At 39.1% G+C, this 21508-nt stretch overlaps 1 protein-coding gene across 1 annotated transcript in view; it reads right to left on the bottom strand.

The window, feature by feature from the left end:
- Window positions 1–17440, bottom strand: part of GRPR (gastrin releasing peptide receptor) — a 30096-nt gene extending 12656 nt beyond the window's left edge. The window contains exon 1 of the mRNA XM_004063849.5: window positions 16624–17440. Within this exon, the coding sequence (XP_004063897.1) occupies window positions 16624–17036 (413 nt within the window). The 5' untranslated portion in view covers window positions 17037–17440. The remainder of the gene's footprint in view (window positions 1–16623) is intronic.
- Window positions 17441–21508: the final 4068 nt, after the last annotated feature.

The raw sequence follows: 21508 nt of genomic DNA, 5'->3' as shown, positions 1-21508 counted from the left end.
TTTGAAAAACATTTCGAAATCCCATTTGCAAATTGTAGTTAGACACAGCCTGCAATTACTTTACTGCGTAGCAAAGAAGATACACAGAGAACGGGGGAAAAAAAATCACAAAGACAAAGAAAAATTAACCGTGCTCTAGGTGGAAGGGATAATAGATTCAGGGTCATAAATTGCCTTTGTAAATTGTCGTTCACCTCCAAACAGACCCCGAGGCAAGGATTTAGGTGCAAGTAATTTATCTGGAAGAAGATGCCAGGAAGCACAGGGAGGTAGAAAAAGCCAGTAAAGGGCACCACGGTGGGCAAGTGGGGCACATTCTTGCTGGGAATCCCCTGAGAAACCACAGTTAACACGTTCCAGAACTGTGCCACCAAAGGAGGAGGTGGGTGGGGTGTTTACCCACGAACTCTCATCTCTGGTTGACAATTGTCTGTTGGTGGTAATTCTGGGGCACTTCAGCCTACCCCAAACCTTTCCTTGGCCAGAGATCACCCTTGGTCAGAGAAACACAGGAAGCCCAGCCCTCTAAGTGACCTCTGAGTTGTGCCAGGGGATATGGACACCCCCACTATGTACATTTTTTCTCCTGATCCAGTCAGTTTATCAAACACATATACAGAAAATGAAATATCACAGATAATTTTCAGTTTTTAAATATATTTCAAATCATTAAGGATAAAAATGGAATTTCTAAATTATCATAATAAAATGCATTATCATTTTTTTCCAAAATAAGAATCATTACAGCTCAAAAATACCATCATGGCATATGAGTCACTGTGTCTAATTATAAAAATTTAACAGCACTAGATTTAAATAAATGTTTGGGGAAGGTTTTATAAATGGTGAAATGGTGACCCAACTTTGTAGCTTACTGGGACCACTGGCCCAGGAGGTTGATCCTGGCAGTGATGGTGAGGCATCACCATATGGTGCAGAGGTCCAAGACGGGGAGAGAGGGACTGGATGAAGACTGGGAACCCTGCACTCTAGTCCCACTTCTATGATTAACTGTTTTTGTGAAAGCATGTTGTCTCCGTTTCTTTTTATTTTTTATTTAACAAAAACTTACATAGTACTCACTGTGTGCCTAGCACAAAGTTCTCGACACTTTTCAAGAATTAGAGGAAGCTTTCCCTCTGCCCCTACATAACAATACTAGAAGATAGGTATTACTATTGTCATCTTTTTTTTAACACATGACGAAACGAAGGCACTGAGAGGTTAAGTAACTTGTCCACGGTCATACAGCTAGCAAGTGGAAGAGCTGGGGTTTAAACAGAGACCATCTAGCGTCTGAGTCCATACTTTAAACTGCAAGATTTTGATGCCTCCATTTTCTTCATCTGTGAAACAGAGCTAAAGATACCAATCTTACTTAGTATGATGAGGATTTAAATGAGCTAAATTTTTCAAACGCACTTTGAAAAACAGCATTATTTAAATCAGAGGTGCCCAATCTTTTAGCTTCCCTGGGCCACACTGGAAGAAGAAGAATTGTCTTGGGCTACACATAAAATACACTAACAATAGCTGATAAGTAAAAAAAAAAAAAAATCTCAAAAAAATCTCATGTTTTAAGAAAGTTTATAGATCTGTGTTGGGCCGTATTCAAAGCCATCCCAGGCCGCAGGTGGTCCGCAGGCTGCGGGTTGGAAAAGTTGGATTTAAATAAAAGGTTATTATTGTATTTCCTGAAAAGGAAAGCGAGTCCACTAGAATGTCAACTGGTCAAGACTTCTACGACAACCTCTTGGCTCCCCTATGAACATAAATAGCAGTCATGCTAATGGTGCACTCACTCTTTTGACTAGGAATCGTAACATGTCATAAAGAAGTCAACATGTATTATTTAATGACATCATTACAAAAACTACAACAGTCCTATGATATATTAAAAGTAGATGATCCTCTCCCCATTTTAAAGATCAGGAAACTGAAGCTTACAAAGTGGTTTGCCCAAAGTCACATAGCTGACAACTGGAAGAACCAGGGCTCAATCTCAGACATTTCTTCAAATTTAATGCTTTTGAATTTATCCCCACTAGGAATAATAGTGATGTATTAAATGTGATCCCCCAAAATTCATAAATAAAGCAAAAGAAAGCAAACAAAAGAAAATGACAAAAATAAGGGGACTTGTTGCTTAATGGGTATACAGCTTCAGTTTGGGAAGATGAAGAAAGTTCTGGAGAAGAATGACAGTGATAGTTGCACAGCACTGTGAATGTCCTTACTGCCACTGAACTATACACTTAAAGATGGTTAAAAGGCAAATTTTGTTATGTATGTTTTACCCCAGTACAATTTTAAAAAGAAAAAAACAAAACAGCAAGAAAAGAAGAAAGGGAAGAAAGATGAAATAGTTTTTAAGCTTGTTATCATGCAACTTCAGGGTTATCGTAAGAACTAACTGAAATAGTCGCTTTGAGTCAGCAAAAGCATCAACAAGGAAGGTGGTTAGGAGGCATTTAGCTATTTTGAGGGACGTTTTTCATTCAAAAAAGTTATTATCAAACTACAAAGAGCTTATTGTAAAATCTTAGTAGAGAATTCTAAAAACAAACAAAAATCATCTGTAAGTTTTGCATGTCATGTTTTGATATATTTCCTTCCAATTTTTCCTTTTGTCTTTTGTACAGAATTGAGAGCATACAATTCTGTATCTTTTCTTAATAATCTATAGCATAAACATCTCCCAGTTTCACACAGATGTCCAAGACCCTTCTAGCAAACAGGCAGTGCTCTGCCCATGCTTCTGGGCACCATGACTTTTCAAAGAACCTTGGTGCTCGCTAGAGGGCAATGTCCCTGCTTTCACAGGTTCTTCCTACAATTAGCTTCAGTGCAACACATCATGCTAAAATGACACAAAGCACCCCCTACTTCCCAAAAAGTAATACCTCTAGCATATACAAATCCAGATCCAAAGCATACCTTAAGCAGCTACTTTTGCATGGTCCTGTGCTAGGTACACAAGAGTTTAAACAAAGCATAAGCTCTGGACACTCAGTGACATTTATGCTCATTCCATTTTGGAAATTAAGAAGGTTGATGTACCCTGAGTAACAGGAGTATCAGTTTCTTAAGAGTAGAGTCTAGGTCTTGTTCATTTTCTGCCTACTTTATTTATGAAATAAATAAATGACTAAAACTAAAAATCTAGAACTATTCATCCAATTTGTCTGGCCTGTAATGTCTTCCTTTCAGATAAGGAAATGGGTTCAAGATGCTCAAGACAACCCATTCCTCCCCTGCCATGCTCCTAGTCACACACACTACTCTCAAGCCCTTTTACCCAAAATCACTCTGGATACCAGCTTATTAGCCTTTTCCCAAGAGATCTCCTAGAGCCAAAACACTTCCTATTTCTCTAATCATTTCAAGACTAGAAAAATCACTGGGGGTAACCAAAGAAGTGATTCTCCCAAACTCAGTTCCTCTTTTTGACAATTTTAAGGCAACTTGCTCACATGAGCCTATAATGAAAAGACCTTAGAGAAAGCAGCACTTTGCATGATGGAGAAACATTAAAAGGAGGTGGTGAGAAGCATCTGTTTACACCTTTACTTCCCTAGTAAACAATTTACCAGGCCCTGCCCTCATGTCCGCCACCCATGGAAATTGGAATCCAGCTAAACCTCCATTTAAAACCCTCTTACTTGTTTCATTTAAACAACAGTTAGCATCACACGGGACCCAGGTCATGCTGGAAAAGACACTTGGCTTAAAGACTTCAGCTTGATTCTCAATTTCACTGTTTGCTAATCGTGTGATGTAGAACCCTCATTTCACCATCTAAAAACAGGGATAATGATAAGGATTCCAAATGATCTAAAAAGTTAATGTTCATGATATGACAGTGCCTCAAAACCCTGAAGCATCACACAGATGTACGCCTTTTCTTTATAATATTCCTTAGGAAGTCTGTCCTGGCTAACTGGAAAGGGGTCATGGATTCCCCTAGGTCCCACTCCATTCAAATAGGAAATTCTCACTGCTAAATAACCACCCCAGAAAGCATGCACACGCTATATCAGGGACAGTAAACTAAGACCCACTGACCAAGTCTGGTCCACTGCCTGTTTTTATATGGCCCGTGAGCTAAGAATAGTTTTTACATTTTAAATGGTTGAGAAAAAATCAAAAGAACATTTTGAGATGTAAAAATTTCATAAAATTCAAATTTCAAGGTACATAAATAATGCTTTATTGTATCATCACCATGTATATTTGTTTACACATTGTGGCAGATTCCACACTACAAGGGTAGAATTGAGCAGTTGCAATAGAGACTGTATGGTCCACAAAGCCTAATATGCTGCAGAAAATGTTTGCCAAGAGTTTTACCGTTTCTGTTGTTCTCTGCCTGTCCACACCAAAGCTGTTGGTTCCTTCTTTAAACAGAGGTAAGCTCATTTTCCATCTCACACAGCACCGTCTGTTAGACTTATTAATTTGTGATAATGAAGACAATAGGCCACTGACCCCTGTCGTTGGTCTTCCAGTACTAAGCACTCATCGCTCAGGATGCTTAGTCTAACAGCATATTTAAGTACTAATTTGGCATCTCAGGCTCTGCTTGGCACCATGGATATAATAGTTCCTGGCCATTGAGGGTTTAAAATCTAACTGGGGAAGCAAGATACATCTAGGAAAAGCCCTTAATGAGCCGTATAAGAATACTGACATATGCCTTTATGAAGAGCTCTTAGAATAGATGCTGCTAGGTCAGCATATAAAGTGCTGCTATCCTGGTACAGACAAATGAGTCAATGTCTAATCACAAATCTGTTTCATATGTAACTATGGAATATAAAACTTAGAGGTCATAGAAGAGGAGACTGAGACCAGAGACTGAGGCCCAGAGAGGTCCCACAGCCAGTTAGCTGAGAACCAAGACTAGACCTGGGTCTCTTGATCCCCAAGTCAGCAGAGATTTTTATGTTTACCTATAGCACTTTAGATGCTCGGGTCTTTTTAAAGCACAAGTAAAGAATACTTAAAACTAAATATTGACTGTACTTGTCTTCATCCCGCAGTACATGTATTCCTTAAATCATCATTTTAACCTTCAATTTCACTTCTGTTCACAATCTAGGAAAGAAACGATGCCAAATTCTGATTTTTCTGTTTTTCTATGATGTTTCCAATCATTTAAAGTGTAAAGGGAGAAGAAAAGATAATAATGAAATTCTTAGAAATCTGTTCTGATCACCATTTATTTAAAAAGAAATGAGCATTTCCCATATGTACTCATGGGGTAACTACTGTGATTTTGTTTTGTACATAATTTTCTATTGTTTTAGGATTGTATTTAAAGTATTTCTCATAACAGAGGCCTGTGGCTAGTATGAAACAGCCTGACTCAATTAAAAAATCACCACCACCAAACGGAAAAAAGAAACCTTGAAAAGCTTAAAGTTGATCTGTAGTTATTCTATTTATATGTAGACAGCATGAAGAAAGAAGTGAGTCACATACACACAATATTGTCACAGTAAATTCTCCTCACATTGGAAAATAAATTCTTTATGTGACAAATTTTGCATTTTCCCCCTACTTCTTTCCCGTGTAATCTTTAGCTATCACCACTGGCCAGCTAGCCTGAGTACAATACAAAAACAATATTAAAAAAGAGAAAGAAGACAAAGAAAGACAGAAAAAGTAATAAAGATGTGAAGTTTAAAGAAATGTACCTTAGGAACATTCTGGCTCTTTCCTTCCCATGAAATTTTAGCTGTTATCAATCACTGAATAGCGAAATGTCATTTGTAGCTCCTGCTTATTGGGGCTAAAAGTCCTGGCTTAGTTTAAAGATCCCAGAGGCTTTGATGTACCTACATGCTTGGCAGTGTCCCCTGCATCAGTTGAGATTCCTGACTTACTCACTTTGAGGTTAGCCAGAACTCACTTCTCTCACTCAAAATTGCTGAGATAATTTGAGGCTGTGAATGTTGATCCCATAGGCCTGAATAGGTGGCTCTGAAGGCCTCTTTAAAGAAACTGGGATGTGTGCAGTTTTGAGAGCAGCAGATCAGGTTTTTAAGGGAGGTAGTAGTATAGGATGTCCTCTTCTTGATAATGGCAAACTGGTTTGTTGCTGACCAACTCTCCTGGAAGGAAAAGTTTTAAAAATCTATTTGAAAACATCAGAGAAATACCAAGGTAATAGGGATTTGAGAGTCCAAAGTCCTGGAGAGAAATGATGTGCAAAAACGTGAAGTTGTTATTCAGCATCATTTCCCCCTTAAGGCATTAACCAAATGTCAAGCAGCAGCAGAGAAAGTGAGAGCTGAGCCGAGCTTCCAGGAGTTTTAGGATGAAGGAGGACAATAAGTAGAGTCCAGGGCCCACCAAGGAGAGAAGCCCGGGTTAACACCTCAGGCTTTTAGTTGAGATGCCTGAAAGGGTAAGCCTCAGTGACAGGGGAAAACTAGATTAAATAGACCAACTCTCACAAAAACCAAAGTCCACCCTCCAATCTGTTCAATCCCTGACTGCATCAGATGTAATGCCACTTCCTAATTACCTTCAAGAAGCAAAAGCTAATCTCTTCTGGAAGATAATACCATCTAGAGCCTCAAATTATCTATAATTCTTGATACATAAATAGAAACAGATTTATAGAGGTTCTACATATTAGGCTTACCAGAAAGGTATTTTAAAATATATTCGGACTAATTTGAGAAATTAAACTACAAGATGGAACAAAATGAAAATTCTAGAATTGCAATATATAATAACTGAAATGAAGAATTAAATGGAAGCTTCAGAAGCAGCCTAGACACAACTGAAGAAAGGATTAGAGAACTGAAAATGGCCAGACTGAAGTACAGTAAGAAAAAAAAGATGGCAAATACAGAAAAGAGAGTAGGAAATTTATGGGACATGGCAAAATGGTGAAATGAAATTGTGCTTAAAATACTTCTCAGTAACAGAGGTCTGACTCTAGTATGAAATTGCCTGCCTTAGTAAAAGCAAAGATAACCAAAGGGGAAAACACTTTAAAAGCTTAAAGTTAACCTGTAGTTATTCTATTTATGTGTAGCCAAGACAAAGAAGGAGAGGAAAGAGATAATGAGATAGAAGCAATAGTTGAAGCTGTAATGGTTGAGAATTTTCCAAAACTAACTAAAATCTTCAGGCCACAGATTTAAGAAATGCTATGAACTCCAAGCAGCAGAAATACAAAGGAAATCATGCCTAAGTGCATCATAGTAATACTGCTGAAAATCAGAAAGAAAGAGAAAAATCTTAAAATCAGTCCAAGAGAAAAAATCAATACCGTTAAAGGAGCAACAATAAAACTGACATATGACTGTCAGATACAGTAAGAGGACAATGAATGGCAACTTCAATGTGCTGAAAGATAAGAACTGCCAACCTAGAATTCTATGCCCACTGAAAATATCCTCCAAAAGTACATGAAACAAAGACACTTTCAGACAAACAAAGACTGAGAAAATATGTACACTAAATGAAATACTGAAGGAAGATCTTTGGGGAGAAGTAAAGTGATCTCAGATGAAGCTACAGAGATACAGGAAAGAATGGAGAACAACAGGAAAGGTAAATAAACAGAATCTAAATCTAAATCTAAAGGTAAATATGTGAGTATATGTAAAGTATGTACAAACAATAAAAATAATGTAGGTTTTTAAATCTAGAGAGAATTAAACTATAGAATCACAATAACCAACAAAAAGGCAAGAGGGAATTTTAAATGAAGTTAAAAGTGTCCTATTATTTTTACATTGTCCAGGAAGTAGGGAAGTTCCAATTTGTAGTAGATTCTATCAGGGATACACGCTGTTGTAAACTCTAGGGAAGCCCCTAAAAGAAATTAAGAAGAGTTTGTATAATTAACAAACTCAGAGACAGGGGAAATAGAATAATTAAAATATCTAATTTAAAAGAAAGCAAGAAGGGAAGGAAAAAATATTATGAAACAGGTGAGATCAATGGAAATCAAACAATAAGATGGTAGATTTAAATCCAAATATATGAGTAGAATTGAATTTATGAGTGTCTGTGTTTATAGGGCAGAAACATGTAGCCAAATTACAAATAGCGAATATATTTGTGTAAAGTCACAGATGTTGTGCAAACTCACAAAATACTGACATTGATGGAGATAGCACAAAACTCATAATGTGAAGATATCCATGAAAAATAGGTTACTAGGAGTCATCAATTGAATAAGTATTTAAGATTACTCAACGCAGAAGAAAACTTGAAATGCTTTGGGTTTTTACAGTCCAGATAAGAAAGAAATTTGATAATGGCTTTTCCAAGTTTGATGTTAATCCTAAACATATATATGACACTACCAATAATGAGATATGAAGCTGAAATTAAGTTTTTCTAATCTCTCATTAATAAAAAGACAATTTTAATCAACCATGCTAGAAGACTGACCTCCTCCTTCTATTTTCTCTATAGAAATGGATTTTACCAAATAATGTCATTTTAAAGGGAGACAAATGAGGATGAAGCCAAAATATTTAAGAAAACAAGTATGACAGAGGTGTGTCAGACAGTTATTTAATAGATATTATATTCTTTTTCTGGATTTTATGATGTTGGTGAAATTTAGCAGCTTATTTAAATGTGTGATTTATTATGATTTCTAAATCTAATGCGTGATTTCTAAAGGTTTTAAAATATCCACTTCTCTTCCTAATTTTGTAGTCATAATTTTATTTGGTTTTTCTTTAAAAATGCCCCCACCCCAAGAGTCCCCATAAAATCTGGATAAACTCTTGTCATCTAGGGTTGGAACCATTGTTCTCCTGCAATCACTCTGTTACTCACGAAAAGTAATGAGCAACATGATTTACAGACCATACTCCAGTATTCTGGGTTTACCCAGTAGGACCTACTAGAATTCATTCATTCCTTTATTCCTCTCTTCATGCATCCATCCATTCATCAATTCAACAAATGTTTATCAAGCACCTACTACAGGTTAGGGACTGTTCCAGTGTCAGAGAATACACCAAAAAATGAGATGGCCTCCCACTTTTTTGGAGCTTATATTCTAGTGGTGGCAGACAGACAGTAAGCAAACAAATGAACAAAATAATTCTCAAGAAAATAATACTGGATGATATTTACCCAAAAGAAATGAAGACATACATCCATACAAAAACTGTACAAGAATGTTTATGGCAGATTTATTCATAATCACCCAAACCAAAAACAACCCTAATGCTCATTAACCGGAGAATGGATGAACAAAATGTGGAATATCCATACAATGGAATCCTTCTCAGCAATAAAAAGAAATGGATTACTGATACGTGCAAAAAGTGAGTTAAAAGAAGCCAGACCTAAAATAGCTACATACTATGTGATATCATTCACATGACATTCTGGAAATGATCAGTGGTTGCCAGGATCTGTAGGTGGAGGAAGGAGATAGATTACAAAGGGGCATGATAGAATTGGGGGGTGATGAAAGTGTCCTCTATTTTGACTGTGCTGGTGGTGGTAGTGATGTGACTGTATGTTTGTCAGAATTCATACCAATGTAAAAAATTTATTGTATATGAACTATGCCTCAGTAGACCTGAAAAAAAGAAATTGGATTATGGGGTAGTATTGGTTATTTCTTCAGATTGAGTGGCCAAGGAAGACCTCCTACAGGAAATGATGTGTAATATGTGAAACGAACTTCTTCAAAATCCCTTGTTCTATTATTACTAGGAGATAAAAAGAAGAAATGGAGAACTTTTTTCTTTTATTCTGAAAAACATGTTTTAATTAAGAGAGAATTTATGCAAACCCCACACATAGGAGGACTTACAAGTTCAAAAATGTAAATTTAGCCTATTTTCAAAAGATGTTATTGACAGGCACAGTTCAAAAAACCTCAGCAGGGAGCCCTTTCAGGCTATACTCTATGTTTCATGATCAAGCTTATGCTTTCTTTTTTGCCTCTATGCATATTAAGTTGCCAGAAATGATACTTAATTAGTCACATAAAAGCCTAACACTTTAAAAGATAACAAGTGAGAGACAAGGTCAAAGTTCTTTGCTGCCCTTCTCCTCTCCTGATCCACTTGAAAGAGCCTTGCTGGGAAACCTCACTTCAACAGCACCTGCCCTCTCATCACTCCCAGAGGCTGCTGGCAGCTGTGGTAGTTCCATTGCCGTGGAGAGACATGAGTTGAGTTTCCTTCCAGAGAGGGGCAGCATGTGTTTCAGAAAAATCAAACTATACAGAAGTTATGAACTGGCAGCTTATGTAAACTGGTTCCAGCAGAGGGACTTTCTTGTAAAGCATTTCTAGAAGGATGCTTTACAAGGAATGATATTAAGTAAGTCTTCTCTTGTGAGAAAGGGGCCAATCTCCTTGCAATCAATGAAGCTGGGCCTCCAGAATGGTAAAGGAGCCTTTGGAATTACTGGGGTGACCCCATTAGAAGGGGATTACCCTGGAGTCACTCAGGGTATTTTCCTTCAGAAGGGTAGGTTTTGGCATCAGTAGTTCCCACTGTCCAGAAAAGGGAAATGGAATCAGACTCTGTGTTTGATGGTTTCTGAAGAAAAGTTTCCAGTTCCCCTGAAGGAATTAAGACTTGGAATGAGGATGAAAGGGTTCTTTCTAATCTGAGTCCATTCTGAATTTGTTGTGACAAAGTTAAATCCCATCACCTCTTTTGGTCTCTGTGTCAAACAAGGGTGTGAACTTCAAGATGACTTTTACTTCTAGCTGCTGGACTTTATCCTTTTGTCACTGCTCAAACATCAACCAAGGTGTAGTTATTGTACTCTTACTGAATGCAGAGTGGGCCTGGCTACTGTAGAAGACACAGGTCCCTATGAACCACCCCATATGATTAAGGAAGTATAAAACACATCTCTAACAAAGACCTAGTAGTACAGGATAGATTTGGCATTTAATGAACAATACAGGCAGAAACATCTTAGGAAGGGAAAAAAAATCAATGAAAGCCAAAGATCAGGGAATGCTTCATAGAAGAGAAAGGACTTGAACTATCCCTTGAAGGATTGATAGGATTTGGGTAGATGGAAAGAATAGGGCCCAGCCATCAGAGAAGGGGAAATGAAGTTAGAGAGGGGAGAAGTCTGGTGGCACATGTGGGAGGCAGTGAGAAGAGTTTGGCTAGAGCAGTGTTTGTTCTGGCAAGTCTTGGGACAGGGGGATATAAAAGAGAGACTGGCAGCTGGAAGAGACCTACAAGAAAGAATGAAAGGATCAGACACAAGTTCACAGTGGAGACCTGGAAAGCTGACCCCTCATGTCTTTGGAAAGCCTCAAAACCTCATCAATGGGATGCCTAAATTCCCCAAGCCTGTGACTACAGAAGATATGGGGCTGCTTCATTTCTTCCCTCTTCACTTGTGTGTATCTTCCAACAGAAGATATTTCACAGACAGAAAGAGCCTGTGCAGCTGGGAGGCATTTGATATTTGCCTATCTGAGGAATTCCTGATACCCTCTTTGAGAGAGGGGAGCAAACGTGTATCCTGGGGAAGAAATTTGGACCCCAAAGCATATAGCAAACTCTTTTCTAAACTGTCCAATAGAGCCCTCTGCAATGACTGAAGTGTTCTCTGTCTCCACTGCCCAATAGAGTAGCCACTAGCCACATGTGGCTACTGAGCACTTGATGTGTGGCTGGTGTGATGAGGAAATGAAATTTTCCATTTCATTTAAATTAAATGCAAATTTAAATAGCCACATGTGGTTAGTGGCTACCAAGTTAGACCATACAACTCTAGATGTCGGGAAAGCTACAAACCATGTTATCACATACATTCCTTGCAGAAAATTCAAAGAATCTGTACTTCAAGAAGTTTGCAGAAATATAACACCTTCCTGTTTCTTTCCACATTCCAAATAACAAAGAAACTTATAACCAGTCTTTCCATAGAATCAAAGAAGAATCATGTTACAGTGGAACCGCCATATCCATCTGTCCTTAGAATCCATTCTGCCAGCCCCATTCTAGTAAAAATAACACTGAATAATGGCACTGAAGCAGGCTTAATATAACTTGGGCATTATATATGTTGTCAACATTAAATTCAGCTTTAAACCTTACACTTACTGGAAAAGAAAACACAAACCGCTCTCACCCTTTTTCTGTTGAGGGTCCAATTCAGGTCTCAAATTTCATTTACATAATAATGAGGCACCTAGCACAAAGGTGGACATCTAATAGGAAGGACCAGTATGTAAAAATATCTCCATCTATCCAACCATTCATCCATCTATCCACCCATCTGTCCACTCATACATGTAACACACCCAACCAGCCAGCCAGCCATCTATCCATCCATCCACCCATCTATTTATCCCCTGAATCTACTTACTGACCCACAAAAAATAGTTTTTCTTTCATTTACCCAGATAATGAGAGCTTAATAGAGAACAGATGAGCAGGTGACTATGTGATACGTTATTGTTATTATTATTATTATTATTATTATTATTTTGGGATGGAGTCTTGCTCTGTCATTCAGGCCGGAGTACAGTGGCATGATGTCGGCTCACTGCAACCTCCGCCTCCTGGGTTCAAGCGATTCTCCTGCCTCAGCCTCCCAAGTAACTGGGATGACAGGCTCCTGCCACCACACCCGGCTAATTTTTGTATTTTTAGTAGAGATGAGGTTTCACCATGTTGTCCAGGCTGGTCTCGAACTCCTGACCTCAAGTGATCCACCCACCTTGGCCACCCAAAGTGCTGGGATTACAGGCACGAGCCACTGCGCCCGGCCAATACATTATTTTTAAGAGTATGCTTTCAGATTAATCCTCAAAATAGAATGAAGATTAAGAATGAGGAAAATTGTATGCATTAACTAAACATAATTTTAATTAGTCAATATTTATTGATCACCCATTTGGCACAAGAAAACTTGAGGGGCACTATGGAAGATTTAAGAATATATTAAAAATCTCTGCCTTCCACATTCTTAATAATCTACCTAAAAAATGTAAAGCAATAAATATATGAGAGGCTAAAATAAACAGACAAACAAAACACTTCAAAACAGCAATATAAAAGGTGTCACAAGATAATTCATGTCGCAGATAATAAGTCTGATATTTCAAGAGGGTCAGGAAATTTGAGCTAGAATGGCTCAACTTAGGGCTTTAAGGAGGAGATTTGAATCAGATTCTGAATGATAGACAAGAAGATAGAAAAAACAATCACAAGATTTTAGAACTTGAAGGGACCATAGAAATTGCCTAGCTCGACTCCATTATTTTATAGATGATTAAACTAAGGTCAGAGAGTTAAGTGACTTAGTCCCACTTTCTCATACGGGTAGTAATGGCAGGAAAATGTCTAAAATGCAGGTTTGTTGATACCCATTCCAAGCCCAAATGCCACATGGGATGAGGAATACAGTCTGTATTTAGGAAAGGAGAAAGCATTCTGGAGAGTGGGTGGGACACAGCATAAGCCAGGAAACAGAGCCAGGAACACATCAGTGCAACCACTGTGTATGAGGATATCAGTGTGTGTGTAAGGACAGAAAGCATGGGAGGAGAGGGAGGATGGGGATCAATATCGAAGGTGCTTGAATGCAAACCTACAACTGCTCAGCTGTGCAAATCCCCAGAATTCTGGTTTCTGGGACTGCCTTGAAGTCTCCCTTTTACCCGGTGATGCCAGTGTAAACTTTTCTAGAAACTTGATATTCTTTTCATATTGACAAAGACTCGAATTCACCTGGTGAAGGGGGGAACTGCAGAAGGGAAGCTGGAATGAGGACTGGCAATGCTGGGCAATGTATAGCGGGCAGGGATGGATGGTTATCACTATGTGCCCCACTCATGCCTCAGAACCCTGAATTCAGTAGATTTAGGACAGGGCCTAGGAATCTGTATGTTTTTAAAGCTCCCCTGTGACTCTGGTGATCATCTGGTTTGGAGGGTCTTCTGGTTCATTCACTTTTTCACCAATCTACCTAATACAGACTACCACCTTGAAAACTGACAATATTTAGTAAATATAGGCCCCTATAACTCAGCAGTTTCACTCGCAGACATATATCCAAGAAAAATAAACACTTATGTTCCCCCAAAGACATGAATAAGAATGTCCAGAGCAGGTTATCATCATCCCCAAACTACAAACAACCCAGTGTCCAACGGTATTAGAAGGAATAAATAAACCAAAGTGTATTCATACAATGGAACACCACACACAATTAAAAAGAACAAACCACACTGTTACACGTATTAATACAGGTGAATATCACAGAGATAATGATAAGCATAAGAAGATAGATACAAAGGAGTACTTGCTATATGATTCCACTTATATGAGATTAAAGAACTGGCAAAAATAACCTATGGTGATTGGAATCAGAATAGTGATTGCCTCTGTATGGGGGTATTAACTAGGAAAGGGCGTAAGAGAAACTCTGGGGGATGCTGGAACTGTTCTATATCTCCATCTGGTTATGCAGTTCTATAGACATATGTAAAAATATATTGAGCTGTTACTTGTTCAGTTTACTGTGTACATGGATTACACCTTGTTGAGAAGAAAAAATAATATAGAATATATATTTGCCCTGCCAACCTCAGAGATATAAGATAGAAGAATCCCATTGTTTTCAAAAATGAGATGAATAGAAAAAAAGTACAGTCTTAATCATTTAGCTCAATACCTATTCTTTCTATTGGAATTGGTTCTATGCACTACCTGTGATTCAGGTGATCCATCAGCTTTTTAAAGACTTAGCAAAACACAAAAAGTTAGCTATATGGGAGCTTCTAGTAATTTCTGAACTTGGCAAGGACAGGCGGTAACTATAAACTTACTGGGAACACACTGGAGCTGCGAAGGAGTGCAACCTGGCTTTTGAAAGAGCTTTCCCTTTCTGTTGATGGTGAACTTGGTCTGCTTTGAAACTCCAGAGAAGAGTTCCCTGCAGCTGCATCTTTACAGTTCATGCCCTCACTTTCCTTTCTGTTTTTCTCCCTAAGAAGAGAGTAAACACCATCTGTACCACTGCACTCACCAACCCGGAAACCAAAATCTCTCCTTCCCATTAAGAAAATTACCCTCATCCTGAAGAGCCCTCGGCCATTGGTAACAAGCCACAGCCCTTCTGCCAGCTCCAGAGTTTGCCAGCCCTGAATCAATACATGAAACTGTCTGTGGTCATTGGTATCTGTGGGCAGATGTGCAGGGTAGGATGTGCAAGCTGAAGGGGAATGGAGGGAATGGAGAAACTCTGTCCAGTCGGTACAATGTGCAAACCTTACTTCTGTGCTATTACTTTTCAGACTTTGAAAATGTCGTGTGCTGGGCAGTGTGCTTCAGGTAGCTAAGCATAAACACATGTCTATAAATACTGATAACACTATCTTTATTTGTCCATTACTCAACAAAGCCAGATCACCTGAGGACTGTTTGTTCCTCTACAAAATGAGAATCCAGCACCACATGTATTAAAATGTGGGACATTTTCTTCGGAGTATAAACTTTCAAGAGCAGCGTCTATGTCTTTTCCAGAACACTCTCAAATCCTTCTGTATCTTTAACACATAACATACAGTTGATTATAAGTGAAAAATTTATAGTCTAGGTTCATTGCAGCAGTTTTTCGGGGTTTGACCATATATATGGTCTATGCTGTGTCTGAAAGTCTATTCATTACTATGTCCAATTTCCAGAACACAGAAGTACATAAAGTATGTTCAGTAATTTATGTGAACAACCTGCAGCTATTTCTTGACTTGTTAATTCAGGTAAGTGTTTCTTACATGCTAGACACTTGATAAATGTTCAAAGAATGAATATATAGTTTTAAGACTGAATAAACGTAAACTTTTATGCAATGTGCTCACACAAGAAATGCAGTTTGCAAATATGTATATTTCCCAGAATAAAAAACTGTAGTGAACTCCCTCTTCCTCCCCACAATAAGCCCCAAAAGCATGGTATATGAAGTATTGTCAATAAAGATATTAAAATTAGAAATCAACCTTGAATAGAGCTTTCTCCAGAAAATTTTAAAAACTCAAATAATGTTTGATTTCATTTAAGAGAGACTTAGGAAAATCGGCATACAATTGTTCTATCACAGAGAGTCAAATTCAAAATCAGCTGTGAGAAAAGTTAAACTGTCTGAGGAAAATGAATTTCAGAGAAATGAGGCTTATTTTCTCCTCTTGGTTATTTCTGAAAGAACGTTTTGAAGAAATCCAGTGGAACTTTCCTGTTCTCTGAGGGGTTTGAATTGCTCCTAAAAAGCATTTGCCTGAGGTTTAAACTCTGTTGGGTGTGATTGTCTTTCTCACTGGTCAATTACTTTTGCAAGGAGGGAGAAGTTAGGAAAAGGCAATGCTAAATAGATATGTCTCCAGAAAAAGGCACCTCAGTTTTCTGCTTAGAGATTTTTTTTTTCTCATCTGTCTCCTTCTGTCCCCATCATTCACTTTTCTTTCTTAAACCAATATGTTACACTCAAGAAGTCATACCCAGAATAAAAACCTGCCTGGAAGGGAATCCGTGTTTGAGTAAAACTTCCCTTGTGCAATCAGCTCCCTGTCCCGACATGGTAGTTCATTTACCCAGGCGTCTATCACCCTTGGAGAGCATGTAACTTTCAGCCGGTACTTACCTGTCTGCCGAGAGCGCCGTGAGTGTGAAGACAGACACCCCAACAGAGGTAAGCTGTATAAAGGGGATCAGTTTGCAGCCAATCCTGCCAAATAGCCATCTGTCAGCCAGGTACCTGCTGGCATCCACTGGAGCACACGTTATTAGGAGGAGCAGGTCTCCCAAAGCCAGACTGGAAATGAACAGGTTTGGAACGTTTCGCATGGACTTGACTGTACAGAAGATCTTGATCAAAGTGATGTTGCCAATGAGGCCTATCAGAATGATAACCCCATAAACTGCAGGGATGACATAGAGGATCCCCGGGTGGGACCAGTCGTCGTTCACGGGGAGATCCGCACTGTGATTGGAGATGTTGCAGTGCATGAAATGGTCCACTTCCAAGTTCAGAAGGAAACAGTCATTTAGAGCCATCTCTAGATTTTTTTTCCCACCTAAAAGTTCCCTTAGATGCTATTTCTTAACTATTGATTTTGCAACCGAGTGAAGATGAAGATAAGATCTATGCCGGGCTCTTTGTCTTCTTTAATAAAAATATTCTGAGTACATATATACTAACTATGGTATTCAAAACTCTCTGTCACTATTTTGACACTGGTGCTGCTCTGGCTTTCACATCACCAGTGCAATACAACTCTAAATTCAATAAGTTAACAACAACAAAACTTAGCCACAAAAAGGCTTAGAATTAAACCCACTCTGCATCAGGTCTTTCTGCCTCCATTCTAGTCTGAGTCTCCCTGGCTGCAGTTTACTAAGAACTTTTGGCCTGCTATTTTCCCACAGCGTCTTTCCTGATATTTAGAATCTGGAGGTTTAAAGTGGGTAGAAAAAAACTGCACTGAGAAATCCTCAAATCCTATAGGCAGGATGCTTTGCACGTCACGGGCTTCACCAGCAAACGGCAGCTCCGCTGAGCTGAGGCTCTGAAGGGGAACCAGTGTTACTTATAGACAGAGAATGCCAGCCCCCTGCTGGACACTTCAATCACTGCCCAGTTGCCTGCTTTCTCCAGATGAGAAGCAACCAGCCGACTGCAGTTCCTACCTAGCTTAACAGATACCTTTGGCTTCTCATGTAAGCACATAGCACCTAGGGTAGGTATTTAATAAATGTTGCTAGCATTCTGCAAAGGCACTGGAAATCTTTCTGATACTATCCCCATGAATCCAGATGAGGATTTACATCCCATTTTCTCATTTTTTCTAATTCATTAGAATGACATGTCAATATTGCTATCAAATGAGGTCTGTCTTTGAATTAAACGCACACTGATGCACAGGGTGTCCATGTGTGAGTTATCCCACTCAGTCTTCCCACTGCCTCTTTGAACAGGGACTGCTCCTCAGAAACACATGCCCAGACTCACACCTTAAACCTTCAGCAACTGACATCTGGAAAAGCCAGAAGCACAATGCACACATGTTCTTTCCTGTAGATTTGCCAAGCCATTCCTATTCTGTTTACCAGGGAGAAATTAAATTGGGAACCAGCTGTATTCTTAACTCTCAATGATCAATAGTCTTTTCCAGAAAAATGGGTCTTTTCTCATCTGATCTAAAAATTTTATGAATCGGCATTTTGATGCAGCTATTTGCATTTTTAATTGAATGTTTGCCATGTTTTATAGCAAATATCCTCTTTCTAGCCCTGTGTGGAAAATAAAGAACTATAAAAGCGTGATAGATACAATACTGAGGAATTGAGTGGGTGGTAAAAGAAGTAAGTTATCGTTGAAGGAGTGCTAGAAAAAGCTTAATTGAGGAAGTGCTATTAGAATCAGGCTTAGACCTTTAGCCAACAACTTCTAAATACATTATTAGAGTGCATCTTTATGACGCACGTGAAGCCAGCTCCTCCAGGTACATGACGTGAAGCCAGTCACTAACAGGTAAAGTCTTATTTTTCAGAACCCATAAGGAATAACAAAACTTGCACTTACCATGCCAGGGCCCACAAAGAAAGCCCCCCAGCTGTGTTGTTATGGACATTTCCAGTGGCAGGTTCCAACACTGAGGCTGCTGCCATGCTTTCTATGTAAATATGAAAGGCTCAGCGCCCCTCTCTGCCAGCAGGAGGGAGACTGACGCTGCATGGCTAGAGGTGGAAGAGCTTCTCGGCAGAGATCAGTAGCACCAGTAACGAGCCAATAGCCATGAGCCCAGTGGTGTTGATTAGTTGCCAGCAATATAGCTTAATGATACAGTACACAGGCTCTGCTTCAATCCTGGCTCCCTCATTTATAATTATGGCAAGTTACTTAGTGTCTTAAGCTTCAGGTTCCTCATCTGCAGGGTGAGGAGAACTTATGAAGTTAGATGAAATGACTCATGTTAAGATTGCATAGTATTTGGCACATAGTAAGTGCTCAATTAATATTAGCACTTATTATTATTATCATTATTAGATTGAGGGGGAAAGGCTTACTTTGGAAAAGCCCAACGAGTTCAGAAGAGTGATTGACCTCAGATCAATAGGCAAGCACTCATACGAGTGAATTAACAACTCCTTTATTTACTTGAAAAAATTTATCAAACATCTACCAGTTGCCAGGCACTGAGCAAGAGGCTGAGAAAAATAGCATGAAGATGTGTACTCTCACAGCTCTTTAGACCCCAACCCCTCTCTGGAGTGAAGCAACTACCTTTTCTCCAGAAAAGACGATATCTTTAAAGGTTAAGTGTTGACAGGGTCTTTTGAATGAAGAAAATCATATGTGCCTAGGATCAAGGCATAAATGAAAGAGCATGACATTGAGCAGAGGGACATCTATAAATCCAGAGGGTCACCCAGATTGGAAGACAGGGGTGGAAAAAGAACAGCGTGAAATGCAGCTAGAAGCAGGTTTGGGTGAGATTGTGATGGATCTTGTATTCTTGCTAAGAAGTTTGGTCTAAAAGGCATATTTTTGGTTCACAAAGAGAACTTCTGGATGTTGTTTCCCTTTATTTCTTTAGACACCCCTGTGTGCTGAGTCAGCCTCACTAGTTAAATCTAATTGGGTGGTTGGTGTTTCTTCCAATGTAAGTTAAGGGGATGCTGATAGATATTGATTTCTCATAGCTGGTGTTAGCATTATGTGTTCCACAGCACTATAGATTTTTCTAATGGTATTTTAGGAGTAAAGGTGCGTTGAGGTTTGACATCTAATATTTTCTGGGATCAAGGATGCTTTAAAAAGCTAATTCGGGCCAGGTGCGGTGGCTCAAGCATGTAATCCCAGCACTTTGGGAGGCCGAGGCGGGCGGATCATGAGGTCAGGAGATCGAGACCATCCTGGCTAACACAGTGAAACCCCGTCTGTACTAAAAATACAAAAAATTAACCAAGCATGGTGATGGGCACCTGTAGTCCCAGCTACTTGGGAGGCTGAGGCAGGAGAATGGCGTGAACCCAGGAGGCAGAGCTTGCAGTGAGCCGAGATCGTGCCACTGCACTCCAGCCTGTGCGACAGAGCAAGACTCCCTCTCAAAAAAAAAAAAAAAAAAAAAGCTAATTCCATAATTTCTATGTCATTTCAAATAATTAACTATAATGACTCTTTCCATCCCTACCATTATGTGTCACCTTCCGGCAGAGCCGGAACACCAAACACCAAACGTGTTCAGACATTTGCTTAGCTTTTTATTTACTGGTGAACATGAGATGCCTCTGACATGTGAACATGACATGGAACAAATGTAATATAAAATCTCTGTCCCCAGGGAATCCAATTTCTGAATAGAATTGGAGTATGACTCAGCATCTTTTCTTATGTGTTGGGGCAGGGATGTCACTTTGACATGTGAACATGACATGGAACAAATGTAATATAAAATCTCTGTCCTCAGGGAGTCCAATTTCTGAATAGAATTGGAGTATGACTCAGCATCTTTTCTTATGTGTTGGGACAGGGTTGTCACTTCTGTTTCTATTTCAGTCAATAGAGTCACCTTTTTCATCTTTCCAAAAGACTGCATTTTCTGTGGGGCTCTAACATGAGGTGGGCAACAGTGACTTGATAGAATTTAGGAGAACAGGTAGATTCAATGGGACCACAGAGTGTGGAGACAAAGCCTCTTCCTACTGGCTATGAGCAAGGTCAAAAGGGAAGCTTCTGGAGGGAAAGGCTGAATTTGGCTTCAGGCATATTGAGTTTGCTAGATGAACAAGGGAATGTAAGAAAGCCAATGGAAAATGAGAGGTGAAGTCTGAAAGCATAGAAGTAAATAATTAAGAGGACTGGTTGAGAACTAGAACCCTGAATGCCAAATAGTTTAAATGTACAGTAAAAGAATCACAGAGAATCAAGTGAAGTTAGGCTTTGAGAAGAAGATTATGTGGTAAAAGTCAGTGAAGACTAAGCGTGATTTCAATATTAGATTTGTGACAGCACCACGGAGAAGCTGCTCAAAAGACTGCAGCAACTCTTGCTTGAGAAGAATCAGAGATGTCAAATTTTAGTACTGCAGCAGGAACAAAAGAGGCAGATGACTCTATCCAGATCCTGCAATGCTGGGATCATTTCAAGTTCCCTTTTCTTTTCTCAACATTCTGTGACTTTTTATGGGGCTTAAAAACTTAGAAGAAAGATGAGGGGAGTCTTCTGGAAGGAAAAAATGAATTGGGTTTCATTTTGAGTCACATGAAACTGCAGAAGTAAATGTAGATGCCAAGAGAAAGCCTAAAGAGGAAGACGAAATTCTCAGACACATCTGAGGCTAGGAGAACACCTGGTGTGGTGGTTAAAATATATTCGCCAGTTCTCAGTACTCTTTGCTTCAAGAGATGTAGATTAATTTAACCCCCACCTCCACCACTTAAGTGTGAGCTTTACTTAGTGACTTGCTTCTAACAAATAGAATGACACAGCAGGAATAGTGTGTAACTTCCAAGACTAGATGATA

This window comes from Gorilla gorilla, chromosome X (assembly GCF_029281585.2).
Source record: "Gorilla gorilla gorilla isolate KB3781 chromosome X, NHGRI_mGorGor1-v2.1_pri, whole genome shotgun sequence".
Taxonomy (NCBI): Eukaryota; Metazoa; Chordata; class Mammalia; order Primates; family Hominidae; genus Gorilla; species Gorilla gorilla.
This window is presented reverse-complemented; position numbering and strand designations above follow the sequence as displayed.